Here is a 27,862-nt window from a genome sequence, read left to right on the forward strand (position 1 = left end):
TTATCGAATCCAGACTAAAGAAGGTAAGAGAATGTAAAAGATGGTAAATAAAAGTAAAGGGAAATAAAAATAAGGTAAAATAAGGTACGGTAATTAGAAGGTAAAAGAAGTAAATACAATGTAAACTAAGGTACATAAAGTCAAGGGCGGTAAATAGAAGGTTAAATAAGGTAATTAGAAGGTAAAATAATGAATATAGATGGTAAAATAAACAGGTAAAATAATGTAATTGAAGGCTAATAAAGGGTAAAAGACAGTAAAAGAAAATGGCTTAACCGATAAAAGAAGAAAATAAAAGGTAAATAAAAGGGAGGTAAAAAGAAGGTAGAACAAGGTACAATAATTACAAGGTAAATTAAAGGTAAAATAGATAAATACAAGGTAAAAATAAGGTAAATAAAAGGTAAAAGATGATTTATAGATGGTAAAATAAAAGGCAAAAGAATGTAGGTAAAAGAAGGAATATAGAAGGTAAATAGAAGGGAAAATAAGGTGAATAGAAGGTTAATCAAAGGTAAAAAAGGAATTTAGAAGGTAAAACAAAGTAAACTAAGGTCATAAAAGTTAGGGCAAGTATTCAAATATTTCTTTATTTCAACTAGTTTTCCTAAAATATGCATAGAGGCTATAAGTGTGTTTTATCTGATTACTCATACAACCAAACAAACTAATGGACCAATTACTTGATAACTAAAATTATAGATAGCTGCAGCCATAATAAAAACATAAAAATAGATGATAGATACAGAACTTAACACATACATTTATTTTCATACTTTGGTTACTAAAGAGGTGCAAAATATTTTAACTCGGTAGATAATTTTAATGGTGCAGTAAAAACACAGAGGGCTGTCTGTGTGTGTGTGCGTGTGCGTAGTGTACATGTGTTACTGTTTATTACAACACTCTGACAAAACGGAGCATTGGATCATTGCATCTTGTTGAGCAGAATCTAAATCTGGATGGCCACAAATAGATCTGGCAAGACTTCTTGTTGGCCATAACTCATAAACACATTATATGGGGACTGTCTTATTAACACACCTCAGATGCACTTGGTCTGTCAGAGAAGATGGAGGACAAGGGTTTCCCACTTACAGCAAATAAGCAAAATTTAGCAAGAAATCAGAAATTATTTTACCAAAAAAGCCACGAGCAACAAAATTAGCGTACCGGGTGATGTGTGCGCACCTGCCTCACCTGAAAACACTCACAGGCAGCTGCATCTTCTTTGTAAATGATGTCAAAAAAGAGAAAAAGAAGTGACAGAAAAAAGTTGATATGTAGTTCTAAACATTTTTGTTGTACTTTACTCACTTTTAGGTTATTCCTCTCATCTACAGCCTGCAGCTTATAAAAATGGTGTGGCTAATTTCGACATTTTTCTTTGCTGACGACCCTAACACATGGAAAAACCCCTCAAAGGGTGAGTTAGTGTTTGCGCTACAGCACCCTCTTTTGGACGAGTTTGCTTACTGCACGTGCTGCTGGGGTGAACCTTTACAGTGTTTCCTACAGTTTAAAGTTGTGAACCGGAAGTAAAAGTGCCGTACCGCTTTTTAATCGCCCATAGCGGTTCTACTCGTACGGATTCTTCATTCATACCTCCAAACAACATTTGTACAATTTACACTATAACAAACAATTCTTACTTACTTAACCGTCCCATGTGTGATGTTCAGGACAGTGGGGCAAAAAAGTATTTAGTCATCCACCGATTGTGCAGGTTCTCTCACTTAAAATGATGACAGAGGTCTGTAATTGTAATCATAGGTACACTTCAACTGTGTGAGAGAGAATGTGAAAAAACATCCAGGAATTCACATTGTAGGAATTTTAAAGAATTTATTTGTAAATTATGGTGGAAAATAAGTATTTGGTCACTTCAAACAAGGAAGATCTCTGGCTCTCACAGACCTGTAACTTCTTCTTTAAGAAGCTCTTCTGTCCTCCACTCGTTACCTGTATTAATGGCACTTGTTTGAACTCGTTATCTGTATAAAAGACACCTCTCCACAGGCTCAAATACTCGACTCCAAACTCCACTATGGCCAAGACCAAAGAACTGTCGAAGGACACCAGGAAAAGAATTGTAGACCTGCACCACACCGCGAAGAGTGAATCTACAATAGGCAAGCAGCTTGGTGTGAAAAAATCAACTGTGGGAGCAATTATCAGAAAATGGAAGACATACAAGACCACTGATAATCTCCCTCGATCTGGGGCTCCACGCAAGATCTTATCCCGTGGGGTTAAAATTATCATGAGAACGGTGAGCAAAAATCCCAGAACCATACGGGGGGAATTGGTGAATAACCTGCAGAGAGCTGGGACCAAAGTAACAAAGGTACCATCAGTGCACTACGCCAAAAGGGAATCAAATCCTGCAGTGCTAGACGTGTCCCCCTGCTTAAGCCAGTGCATGTCCAAGCCCGTCTGAAGTTTGCCAGAGAGCACATGGGAGAATGTCATGTGGTCAGATGAAACCAAAATATAACTTTTTGGTATACACTCAACTCGTCATGTTTGGAGGAAGAAGAATACTGAGTTGCATCCCAAGAACACCATACCTACTGTGAAGCATAGGGGTGGAAACATTATGCTTTGGGGCTGTTTTTCTGCTAAGGGGATAGGACGATTGATCCGTGTTAAGGAAAGAATGAATGGGGCCATGTATCGTGAGATTTTGAGCCAAAACCTCTTTCCCTCAGTGAGAGCTTTGAATGGTTGACCAAAGACCTATTTTCCACCATAATTTACAAATAAATTCTTTAAAATTCCTAAAATGTGAATTCCTGGATTTTTTTTCACATTCTCTCTCTCACAGTTGAAGTGAACCTATGATGAAAATTACAAACCTCTGTCATCATTTTAAGTGGGAGAACGTGCACAATCGGTGGCTGACTAAATACTTTTTTGCCCCACTGTATGTAGTAGTGTTTTCATGCATATTTGTACGGGCTTGTACTGGGCATGATGTTGAAGTGCATCCAGCAGTGGAGGCTTCTCTATGGGGGGTCTTGGGCACTAGGAGGTTCACCCCTTTACTACTGTTACCCCAGGTGGCCCTTTGCAAAGGCCTGGTACCTGACTGCCCCCTAGGCAGGGATACGGTGAAGACCTCAACGGCAGAGCCGGCGGTAGACGGTAGACGTAAGAACCACCACAACGGCTGCGATGGCGGAAGAAGGCCCCCTCACATCCATGTGGGCCCAGTTATGGGGAAATGACAACCAAAGACTTCAACGGTGGAACAGGCAGAGGATGATTGCTGACCCTATGGAGTGTTACAACGGCTGGCATGGTGGATGAAGGCTGCAGCAGAAAAGGGTCCCCAGTTGTCTTGGACTCCATGCCACTGGACCCCGACCCGGATCTGTCAAGGATCATGTGGTGACTTTCTGTGCACCAGTCTCCCTATGTTAAACAAAGTCACGCGCAGGCATCCACCACAAAGGGATCCACTTTAACATCCTGGTCCAAAGTCCAATGGCGACAGGGGCAGATTTGTGAGATCTGGAAGCCCCTAGTCATGAGCTGGCACACTAGACGGTAGGTGTAAGATTCAGTCGCTAGGCTCTTGGAAAAAGGCAGAAACTGCCCTTCGGCAGCTGCACCAATGACTGAGCAGCCCTATTTATCCACTTTGCTCACCCCATTTGGGGAAGGAGCTAGAAAAGTTGCCCCAAAAATAGCCTGCCTCAGACCTCCCGACTGGAATACTGCATCCAGAGGGATCACCATTTTGCGTTCAGAAACACAGAAATATGAATTTCGGAGCCTGGAATGTGCGCACTCTGATGGATAGTGCAACCAGCAACAGACCGGAGAGGCGAACTGCAATAGTTGCTAGAGAACTGAGGAAATGCCAGATCGACATAGCTGCACTCTCTGAAACCCGATCGGCAGGCAAAGGACAACTGAAGGAGGAGAAAAGTGGATACACTTTCTTCTGGAAAGGAAAAACTGCTGATAAACCTAGGATCCATGGGGTTGGATTTGCCATCAGAAACCAGCTCATCAACCTCCTCTCTGAATTTCCTGTGGGGATCAATGAGCGTCTTATGACCTCCCGCCTGGTGCTTGCCAACAACCAGATGGCTACAGCTGTGAGTGCGTAAGCCCCTACTTTAGATTCTGAAGAGGAAGTGAAAGAGACCTTCTACACCTGCCTGGATGAGGTCCTGTCAAGTATCCCCAAGGAAGATAAGATTATCCTCTTGGGAGACTTCAATGCCAGGGTTGGCCGGGACTACCACCTATGGAATGGCACTATAGGAAAGGAAGGAATCGGAAACATCAACACCAATGGAGTCCTGTTTCTCAGCAAATGTGTGCAGTACAACCTCACAATCACCAACACTCTGTTTCGCCAGAACAAATAACTTAAAAGCCTACTGAAATGAGATTTTCTTATTTAAACGGGGATAGCAGGTCCATTGTATATGTCATACTTGATCATTTCGCGATATTGCCATATTTTTGCTGTAAGGGTTTAGTACAGAACATCGACGATAAAGTTCACAACTTTTGGTCGCTAATAAAAAAGCCTTGCCTTTACCGGAAGTAGCAGGCGATGTGCGCGTGACGTCACGGGTTGTAGGGCTCCTCACATTGTTTACAATCATAGCCAGCAGCACCTACAGCTATTCCGGCCGAGAAAGTGACAATTTCCCCATTAATTTGAGCGAGGATGAAAATTTGTGGATGAGGACATTTAGAGTAAATGACTAGAAAAAAAAAAAGGCGATTGCAGTGGGAGCGATTCAGATGTTATTAGTCACATTTACTAGGATAATTCTGGAAAATCCCTTATATGCCTATTGTGTTGCTAGTGTTTTAGTGAGATTAAATAGTACCTGAAAGTCGGAGGGGTGTGGCCACGGGTGTGTTGACGCCAGAGTCTCTGAGGGAAGTCACGGCAGCTGCAGCAGGAAGGGAGCTCTGCTGATGTCTCCGGTTAGAGGCGACTTATTACCATAATTTTCTCACCGAAACTGCCGGTTGACATGTAGTCGGGATCCATGTTCGCTTAACCGCTCTGATCCATAGTAAAGCTTAATCTTCGGGAATTTTAAACAAGGAAACACCGGCTGTGTTTTTGTGGCTAAAGGCTTAAAGCTTCCCACCTCCATCTTTCTACTTTGACTTCTCCATTATTAATTGAACAAATTGCAAAATATTCAGCAACACAGATGTCCAGAATACTGTGTAATTATGCCATTAAAGCAGACTACTTATAGGTTGGATCGGGCTGGAAAATAATGTCCGCTACAACCCAAGACGTCAAACGCACGCGTCATCATACCGCGCCGTCTTTGTTCCACAGTAAGTATTTGCTGTTGTCCAGCATTCTGTTTTTGTTTACTTTGTAGCCAGTTGAGTCTTAGTTTTGTTATTCATAGCCTTCCCTAAGCTTCAATGCCTTTTTTTAGGGGCACTCACCTTTTGCTTATTTTTGGTTTAAGCATAGGACACCTTTTTACCTTCACACTGCCTACCGCTTTTTCCGACATCTACAAAGCAATTATCTATCTGCTGCCACCTACTGATATGGAAGAGTATTACATGGTTACTCTCCCGAGCTCTAGACAGCACCGACCACTCAACAACAACACATAATTTGCAGACTATAATTACCGGTAGTGGTTTGCAAAAAAATATTTTTAACCCAAATAGGTGGAATTAGAAAATCTCCCACAGCACACCAGACTGCGTTTCACAGCACACGCGGCACAGTGGTTGAAAAACACTGCTTTAAGGCATCCTGGAGACACCCTTGCTCCAAGCAGTGGCATCTTATTGACTATGTCATCATACGAGCCAGGGACAGTCGTGACGTGCACATCACAATACGCATGATTCATGCGGACAACTGCTGGCCAGATCATCACCTCATTCGTCCCACAATGTCCATCAAATTCAAGAGGAAGAGGAGGGTTCAAAAGAAGCATATCTGGCCAAAACTGAACCTGAAAATCCTGGATGACACTGCCACCCAGCAGCGACTTCACGCTTCTCTTGGGGAAAGCCTCCAACAGGAAAATCCTGATGACATCGAAGAGCACTGGAGTCTGCTCAAATTCACCATCCTTGATACCTGTAAAACCACGCTTGGGTACATGTCCAGAAACCATCAGGACTGGTTTGATGAGGACAACACAGAGATAGAACAGCTCATCTCGGAAAAAAAAAAGCCTTTCAAATCTGGCAAAATGATACGGCAAGTGAGGCAGAAAAAAATGGCCCATTCCAGAGCCAAGGCAGACGTCCAGAACCGGGTGAGAGAGTTTAAGAATACCTGGTGGACAAAAAAGGCACTGGAAATTCAGAGACTGGCAAACTCAGGTGACACCAGAGGCTTTTTCAATGTCACTAGGGTCATCTATGGCCACAGCCACAGCAGCGTATACCCCCTGCCCTCAAAGGAAATGAAAAATAAAAAGATTTTAAGTGCGCCTTATAGTCCGAAAAATATGGTACATTGAATGCTTAATGGCCAATGAGAATGGCAGATTAGATGATGTCATCACCCCACCCACCACAAATAGATTGCAGTCCTGTGGAAAAGAATGAGGACTCACCTCTAACTTGTTCATCTGCACATGATCAACAGGTTCCAATGTATCCCCGCAAGGGCCGACTTGGACGGAGTCGCTAGTGACCTGCTTCACTCCAGTCGATTGGATGTTTGGATTCGGAAGGCCGTTAGTGTTTGGCGGTGGGGTCGCGGGCCTACATGGCATGGCAGCGGACTGGCTCTGGGTTCCGGTCTGGTGATCCTGAGCTGAGGCAAAGTTGGGGGGTGAGGAGCGAGCTTTGGTCAGCTCCTGACAAGCAAAAGGCACTTGAGTGGTTCGGACAGTCTTCGGGTTGACAGACATTGTGGGGACCGGGACTTTGTCACAGGAAGGCCGGGGATCCCCGCCTCCCCAGGGGGGTGACTTGGCGGGCATGGCCGAGGCAGGGTCGCTTCTTCGATAAGACACTTGTTTCTGGGGTCGTCACCTCCAGTTGGATGAGAACTTCCTGATAGTTTGTGCTGACTGGCTTTGAGAAGAACCCTCAGCAACCATCACTGCTGGCCCGGCTAAAGTGTCGGCAAGGAGGTCTTGTGGTGAGCATAAGCACACAAGCAGGTACAGCTTTGACCCAAACAAATTTTGCCTGGGAGTATTAATTTGATGAGGTTTCTGACAATCCTTAACTCTTTCAACTAAACTCCAGGTAGACAAAGAAAAGCTTCAGGTTGCATAAAAATGTACATTGTAACTCCGCCGCCACTTCATAGGGGCCAGCAAACTGCAACAAAAAAAAACAGAGGCCTTATTAGTCAAACAAACAGAGTATTTCATGCATATCTCATTTATTTCGTGGTCCAGTTGGATAAATAAACGCCACACCTGGCTCAAATAGACCCTTTAAACCTCTCTAAAGAAAAAATACATAACATAGTGAATTCCGGACAATGAGCCGCTACTTTTTCCTCCACTTTAAACCCTGCCGCTTGCATTTAACGGCGGTGCTTTTTTCTTTTTCAAATAAAGTGTCGTTCAGTCTTCTAGCCAGCCATAGCATTTCTACTCGTATGGATTCTTCATCACTCCAAGCAATGTTTACAAATTTTACAATAGAACTAAAAAAATGTGTGCTTACTAAACCGTCCCATGTGTGATGTCTGCAGGAGTGTGTTTGTGCATATTTGTATGTGCTATCGTAATGTAATGAAGCCAGCATGGTTAGCATTAGCTAATATGCTAACACGTTTACGAGTGTCTGTGTTAGTATTATTAACTTACAATGGCATTTTTTGATATTGTTTCAATTTCACAAATTCTTCGGTAAATTCACCAAGATGTCACTGTGACGTTATTGAGTCTGTTTAGTTGATTGGAGAGCTAGCTTCCGCAGTTAGGGCGTCCATGACGATGACTTCTGTTTTGTTTGATCAGTCGTTTTACTGCCGTGTAAAAGACACCGTTTGGAAACAATTAAGGTATGTAAATAAACAATTACTAAATATTTATGTGTAAATAACTGTTTTTACAACGTATATATCTTCAGCCTATTGTCGGTGTGGCTAATATAAAAGTAAAATGTTTTCTTCTAAAATTTACTGGGTGCGGCTTATATCCCGGTGCGCTTTAAAGTACTACAGTACCAAAATAACTGCTGTCCGGTTATTATATTTTGTTTCATTAACACATTTATGAGTAGATTTTATTGCAATTGCAAGTCCAAGACATTATATGTTATTAGTGTATACAGTGGATTATGCTGTGTTGGTCATTTCAGTCCTACTGTCTCATGGTGTGCCCTACAATGTGTTCATACTGTAAGTACTGTACTAAGTAAGCACCAGGTGTTTTTAAATTGCAATGTGCATCTTAGTTGTGGTTTTCATGAACACATTTGGAGGTGTCGAAATCCATCCATCCATCCATTTTCTACCGCTTATTCCCTTTCGGGGTCGTGGGGGGCGCTGGCACCTATCTCAGCTACAATCGGCCGGAAGGCAGGGTACACCCTGGACAAGTCGCCACCTCGTCGCAGGGCCAACACAGATAGACAGACAACATTCACACTCACATTCACACACTAGGGCCAATTTAGTGTTGCCAATCAACCTATACCCAGGTGCATGTCTTTCGAAATTAAAAAGTAAAAATCGCTACTGCTAATCAGAATCATGTCAACAGCAAAGCCAACGTATATTAGCATCAACCTAGCACATTTGTGGAGAAGTGGAGCCTTGCTTACCATACGTTGGAGCGTTTCTTGAGTAAATGTCTTTGTTGCATTGAAAATTGCAACATTTCCTAGAGCAGGCGCGCCCAAACTTTTTTTTCTCCCAAGGACCAAAGTAAACATGTGCCAATGGGCCGCAGTGAGTGGACCAGTGGCCCGCCCACAGACGGACAAGAAGAAAACAAAAAGACGGATAAGAAGGAAAACAAAGAGTCAAAAACAAAGAAAAAGCCAAAGACAAAGAAGGAGTCAAAGACAAAAAAGGACTCAAAGAAAAAGAAGAGTCAAAGACAAAGAAGAAGACAAAAAAAGAACAGGTGGAAAAGGAGGAGAAGACCGGGGCACAGGTGGAAGTGGCCGTCTTTACGTCCCGCTCCCTCAAGGGTGGGGGTGGGGGGGTGGGCTCAGCCAGTCGGAGTCCTGGCTTGCGGTGGAGGATTGTGGGGAGGCGTGGCCGGCAGACTGACAGCGAGGCAGGGCACGCCGAGACCGACCCCGAGATGGCGGCGAGGAGGCGGGGCCGGAGGGAGACGGAGCACGCCGGGATCGTCACCAAGATAAATGTCAGGTGTGTGAATCGCCCACCTGTGCACAATTATATTATGTCCTCTTAACGGAATAAAAGAGCGGCAGCTGAGAACGACGAGAGAGAAGGAGGAGAAAACCCAACTCTTGCAGACTGAGAGCGACGGCAAACAAGAAGCAGACAAAGACCACAACTTGCTGCTGAAAAGCAGACGGCGAAGCGAGCAGAGGGAGGCGCAGCTAAAAAGTGACGCGACCGAAGATAAAGCCTTATTGAAATAATAAAGCAAAGTCACAATCTGCTTGACGTCATGTCAATCCCTGGTGGTCAGTGGAACTCGGACGGCAAGAGTGTCACAAATATGTATCCTCCTCCTTACTTCACGTGTGATGAATGAAATGGGTTCAAATTCACAAGTTTTGTTGTACAATATGCTACACGTGTACAGAATAAATGATGTGTGACATCATGCATAAAAGTATACTTTATTTTTTTTAATTATTGTAGTGGCGTTCTGTAAAAAAGTGCACTTTATTATTTAGTGTTGTTTTGATATGTCATCTTAGTAACATCATACTCTAAAGTGCACTCAAAGATTGTCTTATATAATGTCTCTGACAATCTTGCACTTTCTGTTTTGAAAAGACATGAATGATTGTGCCAATGCTTAATAACTGTTTAATAAATACAGTTTTGGTAATTTGACTTTGTTGTGATTTCCCTGCATGACATTTTTAAATTAGCATATATTAATGCAGGATGAACAAGAATGTTTTAATGTAGACAAATATAATCAGCATACTGGTGCGATTATATGCATCATGTGTTAATTCAAGACAAAGGCAAAATATCGAGATACATATCGTGTATCGTGACATGGCCTAAAAATATCGAGATGATGAAAAAAGGCCATTTGGTTGGCGGCCGAGAGTGGAGTCTTGGTTGCTTTGTTGGGTCTACTCCCGTCTCTGGCCATGCTCCCTCCACCCCAGCAGACAATGGCGTGGAACACCACAGAGTAGGGCTGCGAATCTTTGGGTGTCCCACGATTCGATTCAATATCGATTCTTGGGGTCGCGATTCGATTATAAATCGATTTTTTCCATTCAACACGATTCTCGATTTAAAAACGGTATTTTTCCGATTCAAAATGATTCTGTATTCATTCAATACATAGGATTTCAGCAGGATCTACCCCAGTCTGCTGACATGCTAACAGAGTAGTAGATTTAAAAAAAAAAAAGGTTCATTGTAAAGGACAATGTTTTATCAACTAATCCATCCATCCATCCATCCATCATCTTCCGCTTATCCGAGGTCGGGTCGCGGGGGCAGCAGCCTAAGCAGGGAAGCCCAGACTTCCCTATCTCCAGCCACTTTGTCTAGCTCTTCCCGGGGGATCCCGAGGCGTTCCCAGGCCAGCCGGGAGACATAGTCTTCCCAACGTGTCCTGGGTCTTCCCCGTGGCCTCCTACTAGCTGGACGTGCCCTAAACACATCCCTAGGGAGGCGTTCGGGTGGCATCCTGACCAGATGCCCGAACCACCTCATCTGGCTCCTCTCGATGTGGAGGAGCAGCGGCTTTACTTTGAGTTCCTCCCGGATGACAGAGCTTCTCACCCTATCTCTAAAGGAGAGACCTGCCACACGGCGGAGGAAACTCATTTCGGCTGCTTGTACTCGTGATCTTATCCTTTCGGTCATGACCCAAAGCTCATGACCATAGGTGAGGATGGGAACGTAGATCGACCGGTAAATTGAGAGCTTTGCCTTCCGGCTCAGCTCCTTCTTCACCACAACGGATCGATACAACGTCCGCATTACTGAAGATGCCGCACCGATCCGCCTGTCGATCTCACGATCCACTCTTCCCCCACTCGTGAACAAAACTCCTAGGTACTTGAACTCCTCCACTTGGGGCAGGGTCTCCTCCCCAACCCGGAGATGGCACTCCACCCTTTTCCGGGCGAGAACCATGGACTCGGACTTGGAGGTGCTGATTCTCATTCCGGTCGCTTCACAATCGGCTGCGAACCGATCCAGCGAGAGCTGAAGATCCCGGTCAGATGAAGCCATCAGGACCACATCATCTGCAAAAAGCAGTGACCTAATCCCGTGGCCACCAAACCGGATCCCCTCAACGCCTTGGCTGCGCCTAGAAATTCTGTCCATAAAAGTTATGAACAGAATTTGTGACAAAGGACAGCCTTGGCGGAGTCCAACCCTCACTGGAAACGTGTCCGACTTACTGCCAGCAATGCGGACCAAGCTCTTACACTGATCATACAGGGAGCGGACTGCCACAATAAGACAGTCCGGTAACCGATACTCTCTGAGCACTCCCCACAGGACTTCCCGAGGGACACGGTCGAATGCCTTCTCCAAGTCCACAAAGCACATGTAGACTGGTTGGGCAAACTCCTATGCACCCTCAAGAACCCTGCCAAGAGTATAGAGCTGGTCCACAGTTCCACGACCAGGACGAAAACCACACATTTCCTCCTGAATCCGAGGTTCGACTATCCGGCGAAGCCTCCTTTTCAGTACACCTGAATAAACCTTACCGGGAAGGCTGAGGAGTGTGATCCCACGATAGTTGGAACACACCCTCCGGTCCCCCTTCTTAAAAAAAGGGACCACCACCCCGGTCTGCCAATCCAGAGGTACCGCCCCCGATGTCCACGCGATGCTGCAGAGTCTTGTCAACCAAGACAGCCCCACAGCATCCAGAGCCTTAAGGAACTCCGGGCGGATCTCATCCACCCCCGGGGCCTTGCCGCCGAGGAGCTTTTTAACTACCTCAGCGACCTCAGCCCCAGAAATAGGAGAGTCCACTACAGATTCCCCAGGCACCGCTTCCTCAAAGGAAGACGTGTTGGTGGGATTGAGGAGGTCTTCGAAGTATTCCCTCCACCGATCCACAACATCCGCAGTCGAAGTCAGCAGAACACCATCCGCACCATACACGGTGTTGATAGTGCACTGCTTCCCCTTCCTGAGGCGGCGTATGGTGGTCCAGAAATGCTTCGAAGCCGTCCGGAAGTCGTTTTCCATGGCTTCCCCGAACTCTTCCCATGTCCGAGTTTTTGCCTCCGCGACTGCTAAAGCTGCACACCGCTTGGCCCGTCGGTACCCGTCCACTGCCTCCGGAGTCCTATGAGCCAAAAGAACCCGATAGGACTCCTTCTTCAGCTTGACGGCATCCCTCACTGCTGGTGTCCACCAACGGGTTCTGGGATTACCGCCACGACAGGCACCAACAACCTTGCGGCCACAGCTCCAATCAGCCGCCTCGACAATAGAGGTTCGGAACATGGTCCACTCGGACTCAATGTCCCGCACCTCCCTCGTGACATGTTCAAAGTTCTCCCGGAGGTGTGAATTGAAACTCTCTCTGACAGGAGACTCTGCCAGACGTTCCCAGCAGACCCTCACAATGCGTTTGGGCCTGTCAGGTCTGTCCGGCATCCTCCCCCACCATCGCAGCCAACTCACCACCAGGTGGTGATTGGTAGAAAGCTCCGCCCCTCTCTTCACCCGGGTGTCCAAAACATAAGGCCGCAAATCCGATGACACAACTACAGAGTCGATCATGGAACTGCGGCCTAGGGTGTCCTGGTGCCAAGTGCACATATGGACACCCTTATGTTTGAACATGGTGTTCGTTATGGACAATCCGTGACGAGCACAAAAGTCCAATAACAAAACACCACTCGGGTTTAGATCCGGGCGACCATTCTTCCCAATCACGCCTCTCCAGGTTTCACTGTCGTTGCCAACATGAGCGTTGAAGTCCCCCAGTAGGACAAGGGAATCACCCGGGGGAGCACTTTCCAGTACTCCCTCGAGCGTTCCCAAAAAGGGTGGGTATTCTGAACTGCTGTTTGGTGCGTAAGCACAAACAACAGTCAGGACCCGTCCCCCCACCCGAAGGCGAAGGGAAGCTACCCTCTCGTCCACTGGGTTGAACTCAAACGTGCAGACTTTGAGCCGGGGGGAAACGAGAATTGCCACCCCAGCCCGTCGCCTCTCACTGCCGGCAACGCCAGAGTGGAAGAGGGTCCAGTCCCTCTCGAGAGAACTGGTTCCAGAGCCCTTGCTGTGCGTCGAGGTGAGTCCGACTATATCCAGCCGGAACTTCTCTACCTCGCGGACTAGCTCAGGCTCTTTCCCCCCCAGTGAGGTGACGTTCCACGTCCCAAGAGCTAGCTTCTGTAGCCGAGGATCGGACCGCCAAGTGCCCTGCCTTCGGCTGCCGCCCAGCTCACAATGCACCCGACCTCTATGGCCCCTCCTATGAGTGGTGAGCCCATTGGAGGGATGACCCACGTTGCCTCTTCGGGCTGTGCCCCAACTCCGGGCATGGCTCCAGAGCGGGGCCCCGGTGACCCGCGTCCGGGCGAGGGAGATCTGAGTTCATTTTGTTGTAATTCCATGGAAGTCTTTGAGCTGCTCTTTGTCTGATCACTCACCTAGGACCTGTTTGTCTTGGGAGACCCTACCAGGGGGCATGAAAGCCCCCAGACAACATAGCTCCTAGGATCATGGGGACACGCAAACTCCTCTACCACGGTAAGGTAGCAACTAATTGCAATAATGTCAATTTGTTTTAACTATTAAACAAACCAAAAATATGACTTATTTTATTTTTGTGAAAACATTGGACACAGTGTGTTGTCAAGCTTATAAGCCACTGTGACACTATTGTTCTTTTTTTATAAATGTCAAATGCTAATGTCAATGAGGGATTTTTAATCACTGCTATGCTGAAATTATAACTAATATTGATACTGTTGTTGATAATATTCATTTTTGTTTCACTACTTTTTGTTTGTTTTGTGTCGTGTTTGTGTCTCCTCAATTGCTCTGTTTATTGCAGTTCTGAGTGTTGATGGGTCAGGTTTGGTTTTGGAATTGGATTACATTGTTATGGTATTGCTGTGTATTGTTTTGTTAGATTGATAAAAAAAAATCGATTTTTAACGTGAGAATCGCGATTCACATTCAAATCGATTTTTAACCACACTCCTACCGCAGAGTATATGTTTCTTTTACTTTTTATTCATAGCTGCATGAAGAAAGGGCTGGTTGCATCATCTCTGCTCTTTTAAAATCTTTAATGTCCTTTGTCTTCTTGGATGTTTGACGTTTCCCTCGATGTGTGCTATGGCTATGAGGTTTTTTTCCCATTGGCCTCAGTCTGGACCCCCTCTGCAGGGACCCAGGCTTAGACCGATGTTTTTATTTTATTTTTCTCTCCCATTCCCCCCACTTGTTTACCTGTATATATCTCATCTTTTTCGCAAGGGGCGCTGCAAGTTGGCAGACCCGTGAGCGATCCTGTCCTGTCTCACTGTAATGTTTATCTGACCTTGAATGGGATTGTGCTGAAAATTTTATTTTCCCCTCGGGGATTAATAAAGTATATCTGATTCCGATATCCACCCAACCATTTTCTACCGTTTGACATTTTCGGGATCGCGGGGTGCTGGAGCTTTTCTGAGCTGCATTCGGGCAGAAGGCAGTTTACACCCTGGAGAAGTCGCCACCTCATCGCAGGGCCAACACAGACAAACAACATTCACACACTAGGGCCCCGTATCGCCCAGCCCTAATCTGAAGTTATCTCTATTTGTAAACAATCATGCCAGGATTTTACAAGTCCCGCCCGCTTGAGAATAGATGTGTATAGTTAGTGTATAATGTATAGTTTGACACCCCTGTTCTAACCGAACATCTCATTTTTAATGTCCGGCCCCTGGGACCTAGGGTTCTTCAAACTTCAGCCTTCTTCATTATGTAGTTGAATAGCCCCCCAACACACATCACTATTTAACATTTTTGGACAACCCACCTCTGGAGTTTAGTGATGAAACTCGGGTCATTTGGACTACATTTCGTGAACACAACGTTTCGAAGACAAGTAGCTTTGCTGTTGTCCATAATGAGAAACTAACGAACACAACAGTGTACCCCTTATTAAACGCTAGAAGACCGTTCTGTTGATTGAAAATGAAACGCAAGCGAAATAAATACAAGCCGCCATGTTGTTGTTGATGTCGTAAAAGTTCCAGTGACAGGTGACAAAGTTTTTTAACGTGTCGGTGACGTCATCGTTTTAGTCAGCTCGGCTTCAGGCCGGTTTCCTTACTTTTTGACTCTTCAAAGACAACTAAAGTGAGAACCTTACATGGCGTCGGTCTGACAGAAATTATGTTTTATTGGACATTTGAGAACTCTTGTCAATAAGCAAGCTAGCGTTCCACTAGCTCCCATGCTCGTCTATTCGAGCAGCGTGACGCCATAGCAACCAGGACTCCCGCGTAAGAAATACCTTTTTTTTCTTTTTTTAGAATAAATGTTGCTCAAATGTAGACGACTTACCTCCTCGGTTTCTCCGGATGAGAGGAGCGGCGCTGCTCCCAGGTTTCACTCCAACTTGTCTTTTTCTCCGCGGAGCGACTCGCTCACATGGTGGCGAAGTATGGCCGTACGCCACCACAACAGAGTGACGCATCACCGCCGAAGATCGTCTGCTCGGTTATGCTTCGCCTCACGTCTGGGATAGAGTGCCCTCCAGTGGCTCCTGGGGTCATTGCAGCTTCAAACTGTCACGGTTTGCGTTTATTCCGAACAATGTAGTTGTAGTTTTAGTTTCTTTATCTAAAAAAAGAGACATGTCGTTAAAGATGTTGGTTAAACAAATAAATAGAATGCAGAACTGGAAGTATACTGACTGATTTGTTTCCCCCTGCGTACAGTAATAAACACTAATTTGTTTCATCTTTGAATTAAAATTATCTGATGAGGAATGGACAAAAATGACCGAGTAGTTTAAAAAGCATGCATTAAATATAAATATTTTTTGTAATGACAGCAAAAAATGTGACGGTTAACTTGTAGTTAAAAGGTTTTACCGCTAGAGGGCTGTCGAGAGACAGCGCCCCCGTCACTTTATCTTATGCTTGTGTCCCACTTCTCAATGTTTTCTGAATGATTTGCTTAATTTGCTAACACATTTGATAAATGTCCTTTTTCTGTCACGTATTCATCACATTTTACCAAACTTATAATCCCTTTGCCATATTTCTCTTTAGTCCAGCAGCAGTAGTCTGGACACTAAAGCAGTAGAACAGCATGTTGTCCACTATCCAATAACTGCACTTATCAGCACGTTTCCAGTATTTTACTTACATTAAGTACATTCAAGTACTGCAATAATATCGTAATAATAAAAAAAGGCGGTAATAATGGTGTACTTGTGTTGTATGTTCTTATTTGATGTCAAGCCATTTATCACCATATTTCTGTTTGTTCCACTCCTGAACAGAACTTTTATTGTATATTTAAGATTGTTAATATATATATATATATATATATATATATATATATATATATATATATATATATATATATATATATATATATATATATATATATATATATATGTGTGTATTCTTTTTTTATTTTTTTTTATTTTTTTAAATGAAATGTTTTTCAATACATTGATATTTAAAATATGATCATTTGTATTTACATAATTTATAGGATTCATTCTTTAAATTAAGAAATTTTGAAAAATTTGCAAATTTAAAAATATATATATATTTCCAAATTTGCCTTGTCTTTTTTTATGTAAAGTAAAATGATGCTTCACTGTAAAAAAAAAAATATATAAAAAATCTGGAGATTTTACGTTAATAAAATGATATGAAAAAAAAAATATATATATATATATATATATATATATATATATATATTTGTATGTATATTATTTTTTTAATTATTTATCATACTGTATGTTTTTACTTGATGTCAAGCCATTTAGCACCATATATCTGTTTGTTCCACTCCTAAACAGAACTTTTATTGTATATTTAAAATTGTTAAAATTATATGAATATATATATATATATATATATATGTATATATATATGTATATATATATATATATATATATATATATATATGTATATATATACATATATATATGTATATATATACATATATATATGTATATTCTTTTTTTATTTTTTTAAATGAAATGTTTTTCAATACATTGATATTTAGAATATGATAATTTGTATTTACATAATTTATAGGATTCATTCTTTAAATTTAGAAATTTTGAAAAATTTGCTAATTAAAAATATATATATATTTCCAAATTTGCCTTGTCTTTTTTTATGTAAAGTAAAATCATGCTTCACTGTAAAAAAATAAATATATAAAAAAATCTGGAGAGTTTACATTAATACAGTAGCAGGTCATCCACCAGAATGTTACTGTCAATTTTACAATACAATTCTGGTGACTTCCAGATAGAAGTCGGGTGCTTTGTCAGCAGGCGTTCCGATATAGGCTGCAGTTCAATGATCGGCTTAGTGTTGTGGTTGTATCATCGGATGTGCGGACTTATGTTTTGGAGATTTGGGTGAAGAGAGGGGCGTAGCTTTCAACCGATCACCGCCTGGTAGTGAGTTGGCTCCGATGGTGGGGGAGGATGCCGTACAGACCTGGAAGGCCCATGCGTATAGTGAGGGTTTGCTGGGAACGTTCGGTAGAGTCTCCCATCAGAGAGAGTTTCAATGCCCACCTTCGGGGGAACTTCGAACCTGGTATAGGATTTAGGCGCTGGATATTGAGTCCCAGAGGACCATATGCTGTTACTCTATTGTTGAGGTAGCTGATCAAAGATGTGGCCGCAAGGCGGTCAGTAACTGCCGTTGCGGATTCCCAGAACCTGCTGGTGGACGCCAGGGGTAAGAAATGCTGTCAAGCGGAAGAAGGAGTCCTATCGGCTCATGGGACTCCGGAAGCAGTGGACAGGTACTGACAGGCCAAGCGGTGTGCTACTTTGGCAGTTGTAGAGGTAAAAACTCTGACATTGGAGGAGTTCGGAGAAGCCATTAGGAGAATGACTTCCAGACGGCTTTAAAGCGATTCTGGACCACCATTCGCCACCTCTGAAGTGCGAAGCAGTGCACTGTCAACACCGTGTAAGGTGAGGACGGTGTGCTGCTGATGTCGACTGGGAATGTTGTGGCTTGGTGGAAGCAATACTTCGAAGACCTCCTCAAATCCACCTATTTGTCTTCCAATGAGGAAGCAGTGCTTGGGAAATCTGTGGTGGGCTCTCCTATTTCTGGGGCTGAGGTTGCCAAGGTAGTTAAGAAGCTCGTCTGTGGCAAGGCAACACAAACACAACGTTGAAACAACATGCTTTTTGACAATGCTTATTCTATGTCAGGTTCTAATGTTGATTTAACCATTGAATTTTTGTTCATTTCCTAACAAACAACGTGGATCAAACATCAATGTTATCTCACTTTACAAACACAACTCTTTTTCTGTGTTGTTTTAGTCCGTTTTAGTCAGTTTTAAAGGACAAGTACGTATAATCAACGTCGTATCGATGTCTTGCAGAGAATTTAAGTCCCTACCTTTAGTCAAAAGTGATTTATGACCCCCCATAAAACAATGATTTATGACCCTCAAGGTCAAAGGTCAATGATTTATGAGGGGTCAAGTTCAAAGGTTAATGATTTATGAGGGGTCAAGGTTAAAGGTCAAAGTCAAAGGTCAAAGTCAAAGGTCAGGTTCAAATGTCAAGGTCAAGTGGGTGTGGCTTACCCGGAAGAGGGTGGAGTTAAGACCTGCGGTGGGAGTGGTTAAACCAGGAAGAGGGTGGAGTTTTAAACAGAAAGAGGGCAGAGTTAAGACCTGCGGTGGGAGTGGTTAAACCAGGAAGAGGGTGGAGTTAAGACCTGACAGGGAACAGAGGAGGGTTCAGTTTTTTTAAGAAAGCAATGTCATCTGAGCAGCATGTGACCATATATTTGATAGTTTAAATGTTTACGATCGTTTGAAACAACTTCCAGATTTCGATGTATTGATGGTTGGGAATGTTACGTGTGGAGATGTGGACACGCACGCACTTCACACACACACACACACACACACACACACACACACACACACACACACACACACACACACACACACACACACACGCAGAGGAGGTGGAGCTTTATACGTTAGCGTAAAGACTTTGTTCGATTCGGTCATGATTAGTGAAACGCCTGTGTCGATTTATAAAAATAATAAAACTTACATTGACGCTCCGCAAAAAAGTCGAGTGTTTCTAAATCGTATTCAGTTTTCAGCTAAAAGAAAGAAGAGACGGAAGCCCTTTCTCGATATTTTCATCGTTATCTACCGTGGATTGGGAAGTTTTTGGTGGACACGCACACACGCACACACACGCACACACACACACACTTCACACACACACACACACACACACACACACACACACACACACACACACACACACACACACACACACACACACACACACGCACGCACACACGCACACACACACACACACACACACACACACACACACGCACACACACACACACACACACACATTCGTACGCACTGAAACAACTTCCGTACCTCACGAAAACATATTTAAACAGATGGAAAAAACTATCGCAGAACACAGTGTCACGTAGCAACTGGTCTTTACGGTCGTTTGAATCAACAGGTCAGTTTGGGGGACAAAAGGAGGGTTCAGTTTTTACTGACTTCCCATCTGACAGTTTAAATGTTTATGACCGTTTGAATCAACAGGACACGCACGCACACACACACACACGCACGCACACACACACACACACACACACACACATACACACACACACACACGCACACACACACACACACACACACACACACACACACCATTACCTCTGCTTTACCATGTTATTAGACATTGGTTTAACTCCATTTAAGCATTTAAACGTTAAAAGCATTACACTTGTACGACGATGTAATACCTTTTTTTTTTTTTAACAGCCGATGACGACGAAGTGAAAGACGATGAACTTTGCTTAAACGGTCTTACAAAGTTGGAAGATGATTTTCGAGGTGTGTTTAAACCTTCAAATTATTTAATATTATGTGTATTCATTATTTAGTTTCATAGAGGATTTGCCGTAAGATCCTAACGCGATCGTTTTAACACAATCGCAGTCTGGTGAGTCAAATGATTCTCATTTTACAAGAAAAAAAACATGCGGTATACGATACATATATACATATATTTACTTACAGATTTTCCGTTTACATCTCTTGCTCACTGGTCTCCCTTAAAGCTGGCGGGTCCGTCAACGGCCGTTCCAGGCAGAGGAGAAGGCTTGATTGCGCCAAAGACTCCAGACATCGAATCCTTGCTCCGAGGGGAAATCATCGAAAACGACGGTGAATGTCCGACAGGCACCCGCTGTAAGTTTTTCTCGTTTTCTGTAAGCTTTTTAAGATTCTCAGGAGCTTTAAAGAGCTCCTCTCATTCCAATGTCTTTCGCTCAAATGAATTTCGCGCCTAAGGGGAATGGGCGGGGACTGATTCCGGAGGTGGGCGGTTGTTTCCGCCAAGCAACCTTCTGGTTGAAATGGAGTGTGGATCAAGATGGATCCCTACTCTATATTCTTTTATTTAACCCAATGTTTTTTAAATACGTGTATAATGCTTTATATCCTATGGGTTGTGAATTCCATCCTACAATATCTTCCAAGGAACCCAAAGAAATGTTACCACACCTCCCGCTTTATTTATTCTATAGATTGCCTGAACTATTTCATAAACTAAATCTTGTCTTGTTTCTGATGCTATGTTTTTTATGCTCATCAATGCACTGTTGGACTGCGAGCACACAACTACTTTCCTTGCTTTGTTTTCCTCTATCCAGTTAACTGCCATATAAATTGCTACCAATTCCCCCGTAAAAACAGATAGTTTATCACTGATTATTTTATTTAATACTATGTTTCCTTGTGGGATAACTGCTACAGCTCTTACCTTTATTTTTTTTTATATAGTTTTTGATGCATCCGTATATATCATATCTCAATCCATTTTTCTATCCGGTAACTATTTAAATTTCTATTCTTTAGTAATTGCATGTTTTCTTTTGGGTTATCAAACATCCACGGTGGTATTGCAGGCATTGGTACCGTAGGACTAACTTTAATATTGTCAATTTTAACTTTATTACATATGTCTCCTATAATCCACCCAAAACTATTCTTTTTTGTTTTCTCTTTTTCTTGGCAGATTGGTAGCACTGGACAAGTCGGATATCCTTGCTTGGATCCTTTTAAAGTTGCCCGATAAACTGCTGAGAGTTGATCTCTCCTCTTGTCCAAAGGTTTTTCGTTCATTTTTACTTGTAATACTGGCACTAGGGTTGATGTAGTAGCTCCACAACATAACCTTAAAGCCTGTGACTGGATCCGGTCTATTTTCCCAAGTCATGTTTTTGAAGCAGATTGGTAAATAATGCATCCGTAATCAATAACAGATGGAATTAAAGTTATAAATATATACATGTATTGTTTTCAACGTTAACCTATCAGCCCCCCAATCATTACCCCTCAAAGACCTCATTATATTTAACACCTTTTTACTTTTTCCCCTATTTTTTTATTTTCCGGAAGGAACACTCCTGAAGGAATAAATAAAGTACTATCTAATCTAATCTAATCAAATCTATTTTGCTGATGTGGGTTGACTAGTTCATATTTTTATCAAACCATATTCCTAAATATTTAAATACTTGTACCTCTTCTATATTTTCACCTTAGAGTTTTTATTTGGAGCTTGTTTTGTACTTTTGTCTTTGTAAAATGTATGACTTTTGTCTTTCCAACAGAGAATCTTAAACCTCAAGCCGTTCCCCAGTCTTGAACATTATTTACCACTTTGTTAGTTTTTTGATTATTTCTTTTGACTCTAAATAATATACTAGTCTTTCATTAATCTTTTTTTTTTTCCATTACTTTTCCCCAAATTTATAATTTCCTGCCTCTTCCGGGTCTTACCCTGACTTGCATATTGGAATTGTTACCGCTAATTTTCCCCTCTGCCGGTCATTCTCCTTCTTCATATATCCTGTCATATCATTTCAAGACCACTTCTTTGACGATGCCACCTAAGTTTTTGATCATTTGATAACCCGCTAGGTCTTTCCCCGGTGACGTATTTTTAACCTTTTTCAAAATTCGAACCATTTCATTCAAAGAAAATGTCATATCCATAGTGTTGGTAAAGCTATTAACGTTGTCTTCCATCATTTCCCCAATATTTAAACTCATTGTTTTTTCCCTCTTTTGTTTTTCCACATTTCTCAAATTATCATTACTGTGCACTTTAACACATTTTTTTTGCTAAAGGTTCTGCTGTTTCTTTACCCGTGACTACATCTTCTTTAATAAATGTGGCACATCATCCTCTTTACCCTTCATTCCTATCTTTACGAATCGTTATATATCCTTTTATTATAAAGTTTAATTTTGGCTTCAACCCTGTTTCTTGAATACAAATTATACGTGGTTTAGTTTTCATATTTTTAATATATCCCTTTAATTCATGTTCGGTTGCTATCAAACTTCTGGCATTCCACCGGACCATTAACAGGGTGTTGGAATGTGGTAACATGACTCCGTCACGTCTACTCTCCGTAGTACAGCTTGCACCCGGTACCAAGATAGTTCTTTCAACAACTTTGATGCTGCTTTGACAATTATTTTGATCTTCTCAGTCTTATTTTTACTTTCATTTTGTATCAAAGCTGAGTTGTGCTCTCTGGTTTATTTTGCAAATGAACCGACAGAACATGATCATGTACAAGACTCGCCTACCCACAATGCACTGCAGCCCAACGCTCCTGGTCGGATGTTTTTTTCGGGGTTCATGGAGAGATGCGGTAAAGAGTGGTAGCCAAGACACACGGTCACACACGGTCACACACGGTCACACACGGTCACACACGGTCACACTCGGCAATTATTTTGACCTGGGGAGCAGATATAGAGGAAAAAATGTGTCTGGGGGGCCGGGATATCTGATTTTCAGGTACAAAAAACTTCACAATGACACAAAATAAACACAACAGTTAAACCTCACACTAAAATCAAGACATTGACTTGTACGTTCAAAAGACAGAATAGAACAAGTCAAGACATGCAATGCCATCTACAAAATGTTATGTAAATGTTAGTCATTACACACGCGGCTATGGTTTTGATGTATTTGTTACAGACATGTTTACGTCAAGTAACATCACATGGTTCCATTTGCACCTTTCAACAAATCTGAAAAGGAATATTAAGAAGTAAAACTTATATTTAATCCTACCTCTTCTCCGAGCACACGGTGACTGTACATACGGGTCGAAAAATGTTGACCTAATTCAGCATTTCTCAAAGTGTGGGGAATAGAGACATGACAGGTGGGGCGCGAGGAAAGGGAGGACATTTTTTTATTTTTGATTTTTTTTTACTATGCTTTCATTTTCTATACACACTGTAAATCACTTTGTGATTCTGTCTGTGAAATCCGCCGTATAAATAAATGTAAATTACTTATTTTTCCTGTAGGCTTTAAATTTCTCGGCAGGAGCGAAAGTTTGACAGACATAGCAACAGTAACTTTTGCAGGCAGGGCTAAGAGGAACAAACTTTCGCGCGGATGGGTAGCAGGCTAATGTGCGGACCACAATTATACAAAATGGATACATTTGCAACTCGCACCTCAAAGGTCTGCGGAGAAACAAAAATATGACGGGTCTAATCAACCAAAAAGTCAACCTAAAAGAAAATATGGCGAAGGGTATCTTGCTCTTGGATTCACGGCAGCGGAGGTGGGGGCAGAGGAGAGACCCCTGTGTGTTCTTTGTCTAAAACGGCTAGCAGCAGACAGCATCAGGCCCAACAAAGTAAAGAGACAACTCGAGACCACACATGATGTCCAATAAATTGTTTTGTTGGGGCGATGGGGGTAGGTGGGCCTTGAGTCTAAAGTGCTGATGACAAAAAAAAAAAAAGTTTGAGAAGCCCTGACCTAATTGTACGGATCTCACTTTAAACGGCAAACCGATCATTTAAATGTTTTCACTTTGAATATGAAACGAGGAGTAAAATGTACAATGTACAATATTATCAATTATTTCACAAGGACATGTTTTAAGGATATTGTACAGTATAATTAAATCTAAAATGAATGTGATCACTTTCAGGATCATTTTATTTTTAGCCAGTAAACAACTGTTATGTACTTTTGAATCGGGTTTTCAAAAAAAAAAAAAAAGGGAGGGACAATCAAGGATCAACAATGGCACGACTTTCACTAACTTGCGTGAGGTCAAAAGACAAGAGATTTTAGACCAATGCTGCTTTGGATCTGTTCCTGCTAAACTAGTAAGTGACTTTCAATGCTCAAATCAGAATAATAATACTAATTTTAGCTACTGGAAATTTGTGTGGTGGCAATAAATACCCACCAGCGCGATACTTTGCAGTTCCACACTGACCAACCACGCAACAAACTCAAAAGAACTGTACAAGGAAAAAACAATGCAGTGACTTCAAACTGCAAATATAAGGTTTGAGTAAAATATGTAGGTTGGTGTGAATGTTGTCCGTCTATCTATGTTGACCCTGCAATGAGGGGGCGACTTGTCCAGGGTGTACACCTCCTTCCACCCGATTGTAGCTGAGATAGGCGCCAGCGACCCCCACGTCCCCAAAAGGGAATAAGTGGTAGAAAACGAATGTAGGTTCCTACTGTGGAAAGTTCAGTAATACAGAATCATTGTGGCATTATCGTGTCAGTTGGACGCTATATGCGCTAGTCCTCATGGTAAATGTGGTTTTCCTTTTGGGAAAACGCCATCGCTTTGGTTCACTGGTGCGGCCAATATAAACCAAAACTGAAAGTTCTTAAGTGGGGGTTTAAGTAGAGTTTATAAATCTTGTATCTGTGCCACATATAGCCTTATTTCAGTGTCAACAGTCTCCAGCTTACTTGCTACACATGTTTTGGCTCTGCCCATCCCTGTGCAGTTATTGGACCGATATTTTTAATACTTTGTCTGTTGTTGTAATTACCTACTAGGCCTTCTTTGCCTTTATTTGTTGTTGTATCTTTATGTTAGCAATTGGGACTTTTTGAATGAAATTGTCTGTGGCTCCATGTTAACGAAGTTGCCTGTACTATTTGACTGATGCATTTTATTGATTGATTTATTAGCAGTAATTGCACAAAGGCATTCTTCTTCTTTTAGTTTTCTGACAGCACGTAGGCGTTCGCATCAACTTTCGTCTTTTTAACAAATGGGTAAAGGGGGGATGATGTATGCCGTAAAACTAGTTGGCACATTTAATATTTAATAATAATGAATATTGTAAAATTCTATAATTTTTGTTATTTAAAGGGGAAAACCCGATTCAAAAGTACATAACAGTTGTTTACTGGCTAAAAATAAAATGATCCTGAAAGTGATCACATTCATTTTAGATTTAATGATACTGTACAATATCCTTAAAACATGTCCTTGTGAAATAATTGATAATATTGTACATTGTACATTTTACTCCTCGTTTCATATTCAAAGTGAAAACATTTAAATGATCGGTTTGCCGTTTAAAGTGAGATCCGTACAATTAGGTCAGGGCTTCTCAAACTTTTTTTTTTTTTCTGTCATCACCACTTTAGACTCAAGGCCCACCTACCCCCATCGCCCCAACAAAACAATTTATTGGACATCATGTGTGGTCTCGAGTTGTCTCTTTACTTTGTTGGGCCTGATGCTGTTTGCTGCTAGCCGTTTTAGACAAAGAACACACAGGGGTCTCTCCTCTGCCCCCACCTCCGCTGCCGTGAATCCAAGAGCAAGATACCCTTCGCCATATTTTCTTTTAGGTTGACTTTTTGGTTGATTAGACCCGTCATATTTTTGTTTCTCCGCAGACCTTTGAGGTGCGAGTTGCAAATGTATCCATTTTGTGTAATTGTGGTTCGCACATTAGCCTGCTACCCATCCGCGCGAAAGTTTGTTCCTCTTAGACCTGCCTGCAAAAGTTACTGTTGCTATGTCTGTCAAACTTTCGCTCCTGCCGAGAAATTTAAAGCCTACAGGAAAAATAAGTAATTTACATTTATTTATACGGCGGATTTCACAGACAGAATCACAAAGTGATTTACAGTGTGTATAGAAAATGAAAGCATAGTAAAAAAAAAAAAAAAAATAAAAATAAAAAAAAAAAAAATAAAAAAAATAAAAAATAAAAAATTTCCTCCCTTTCCTCGCGCCCCACCTGTCATGTCTCTATTCCCCACACTTTGAGAAATGCTGAATTAGGTCAACATTTTTCGACCCGTATGTACGGTCACCGTGTGCTCGGAGAAGAGGTAGGATTAAATATAAGTTTTACTTCTTAATATTCCTTTTCAGATTTGTTGAAAGGTGCAAATGGAACCATGTGATCTTACTTGACGTAAACATGTCTGCAACAAATACATCAAAACCATAGCCGCGTGTGTAATGACTAACATTTACATAACATTTTGTAGATGGCATTGCATGTCTTGACTTGTTCTATTCTGTCTTTTGAACGTACAAGTCAATGTCTTGTTTTTAGTGTGAGGTTTAACTGTTGTGTTTATTTTGTGTCATTGTGAAGTTTTTTGTACCTGAAAATCAGATATCCCGGCCCCCCAGACAAATTTTTTTTCCTCTATATCTGCTCCCCAGGTCAAAATAATTGCCGAGTGTGACCGTGTGTGACCGTGTGTGACCGTGTGTGACCGTGTGTCTTGGCTACCACTCTTTACCGCATCTCTCCATGAACCCCGAAAAAAACATCCGACCAGGAGCGTTGGGTTGCAGTGCATTGTGGGTAGGCGAGTCTTGTACATGATCATGTTCTGTCGGTTCATTTGCAAAATAAACCAGAGAGCACAACTCAGCTTTGATACAAAATGAAAGTAAAAATAAGACTGAGAAGATCAAAATAATTGTCAAAGCAGCATCAAAGTTGTTGAAAGAACTATCTTGGTACCGGGTGCAAGCTGTACTACGGAGAGTAGACGTGACGGAGTCATGTTACCACATTCCAACACCCTGTTAATGGTCCGGTGGAATGCCAGAAGTTTGATAGCAACCGAACATGAATTAAAGGGATATATTAAAAATATGAAAACTAAACCACGTATAATTTGTATTCAAGAAACAGGGCTGAAGCCAAAATTAAACTTTATAATAAAAGGATATATAACGATTCGTAAAGATAGGAATGAAGGGTAAAGAGGATGATGTGCCACATTTATTAAAGAAGATGTAGTCACGGGTAAAGAAACAGCAGAACCTTTAGCAAAAAAAAATGTGTTAAAGTGCACAGTAATGATAATTTGAGAAATGTGGAAAAACAAAAGAGAGAAAAAACAATGAGTTTAAATATTGGGGAAATGATGGAAGACAACGATAATAGCTTTACCAACACTATGGATATGACATTTTCTTTGAATGAAATGGTTCGAATTTTGAAAAAGGTTAAAAATACGTCACCGGGGAAAGACCTAGCGGGTTATCAAATGATCAAAAACTTAGGTAGCATCGTCAAAGAAGTGGTCTTGAAATGATATGACAGGATATATGAAGAAGGAGAATGACCGGCAGAGGGGAAAATTAGCGGTAACAATTCCAATATGCAAGTCAGGGTAAGACCCGGAAGAGGCAGGAA

The 27,862-nt window shown here is 42.0% G+C and overlaps 1 protein-coding gene across 3 annotated transcripts in view; it reads right to left on the bottom strand.

The window, feature by feature from the left end:
* LOC133538157 (tubulin monoglutamylase TTLL4-like) overlaps window positions 1-15,908 on the bottom strand; it is a 42,002-nt gene extending 26,094 nt beyond the window's left edge. For 2 of the 3 annotated variants that reach the window (XR_009802937.1, XM_061879515.1), the window contains exons 1-2: window positions 15,659-15,908; window positions 6,585-7,302 (exon numbers count right to left, since the gene is read on the bottom strand). Coding sequence is in view for 1 of the 3 variants with exons in the window: in XM_061879515.1 (XP_061735499.1) it covers window positions 6,585-6,956 (372 nt within the window). In the remaining 2 variants the exon portion in view is untranslated. Of the gene's footprint in view, window positions 1-1,656; window positions 1,756-6,584; window positions 7,303-15,658 lie in introns of those variants that run through there. The other variant, XM_061879516.1, reaches the window with a different exon arrangement.
* Window positions 15,909-27,862: the final 11,954 nt, after the last annotated feature.

This window comes from Nerophis ophidion, linkage group LG19, assembly GCF_033978795.1.
Source record: "Nerophis ophidion isolate RoL-2023_Sa linkage group LG19, RoL_Noph_v1.0, whole genome shotgun sequence".
NCBI lineage: Eukaryota > Metazoa > Chordata > Actinopteri > Syngnathiformes > Syngnathidae > Nerophis > Nerophis ophidion.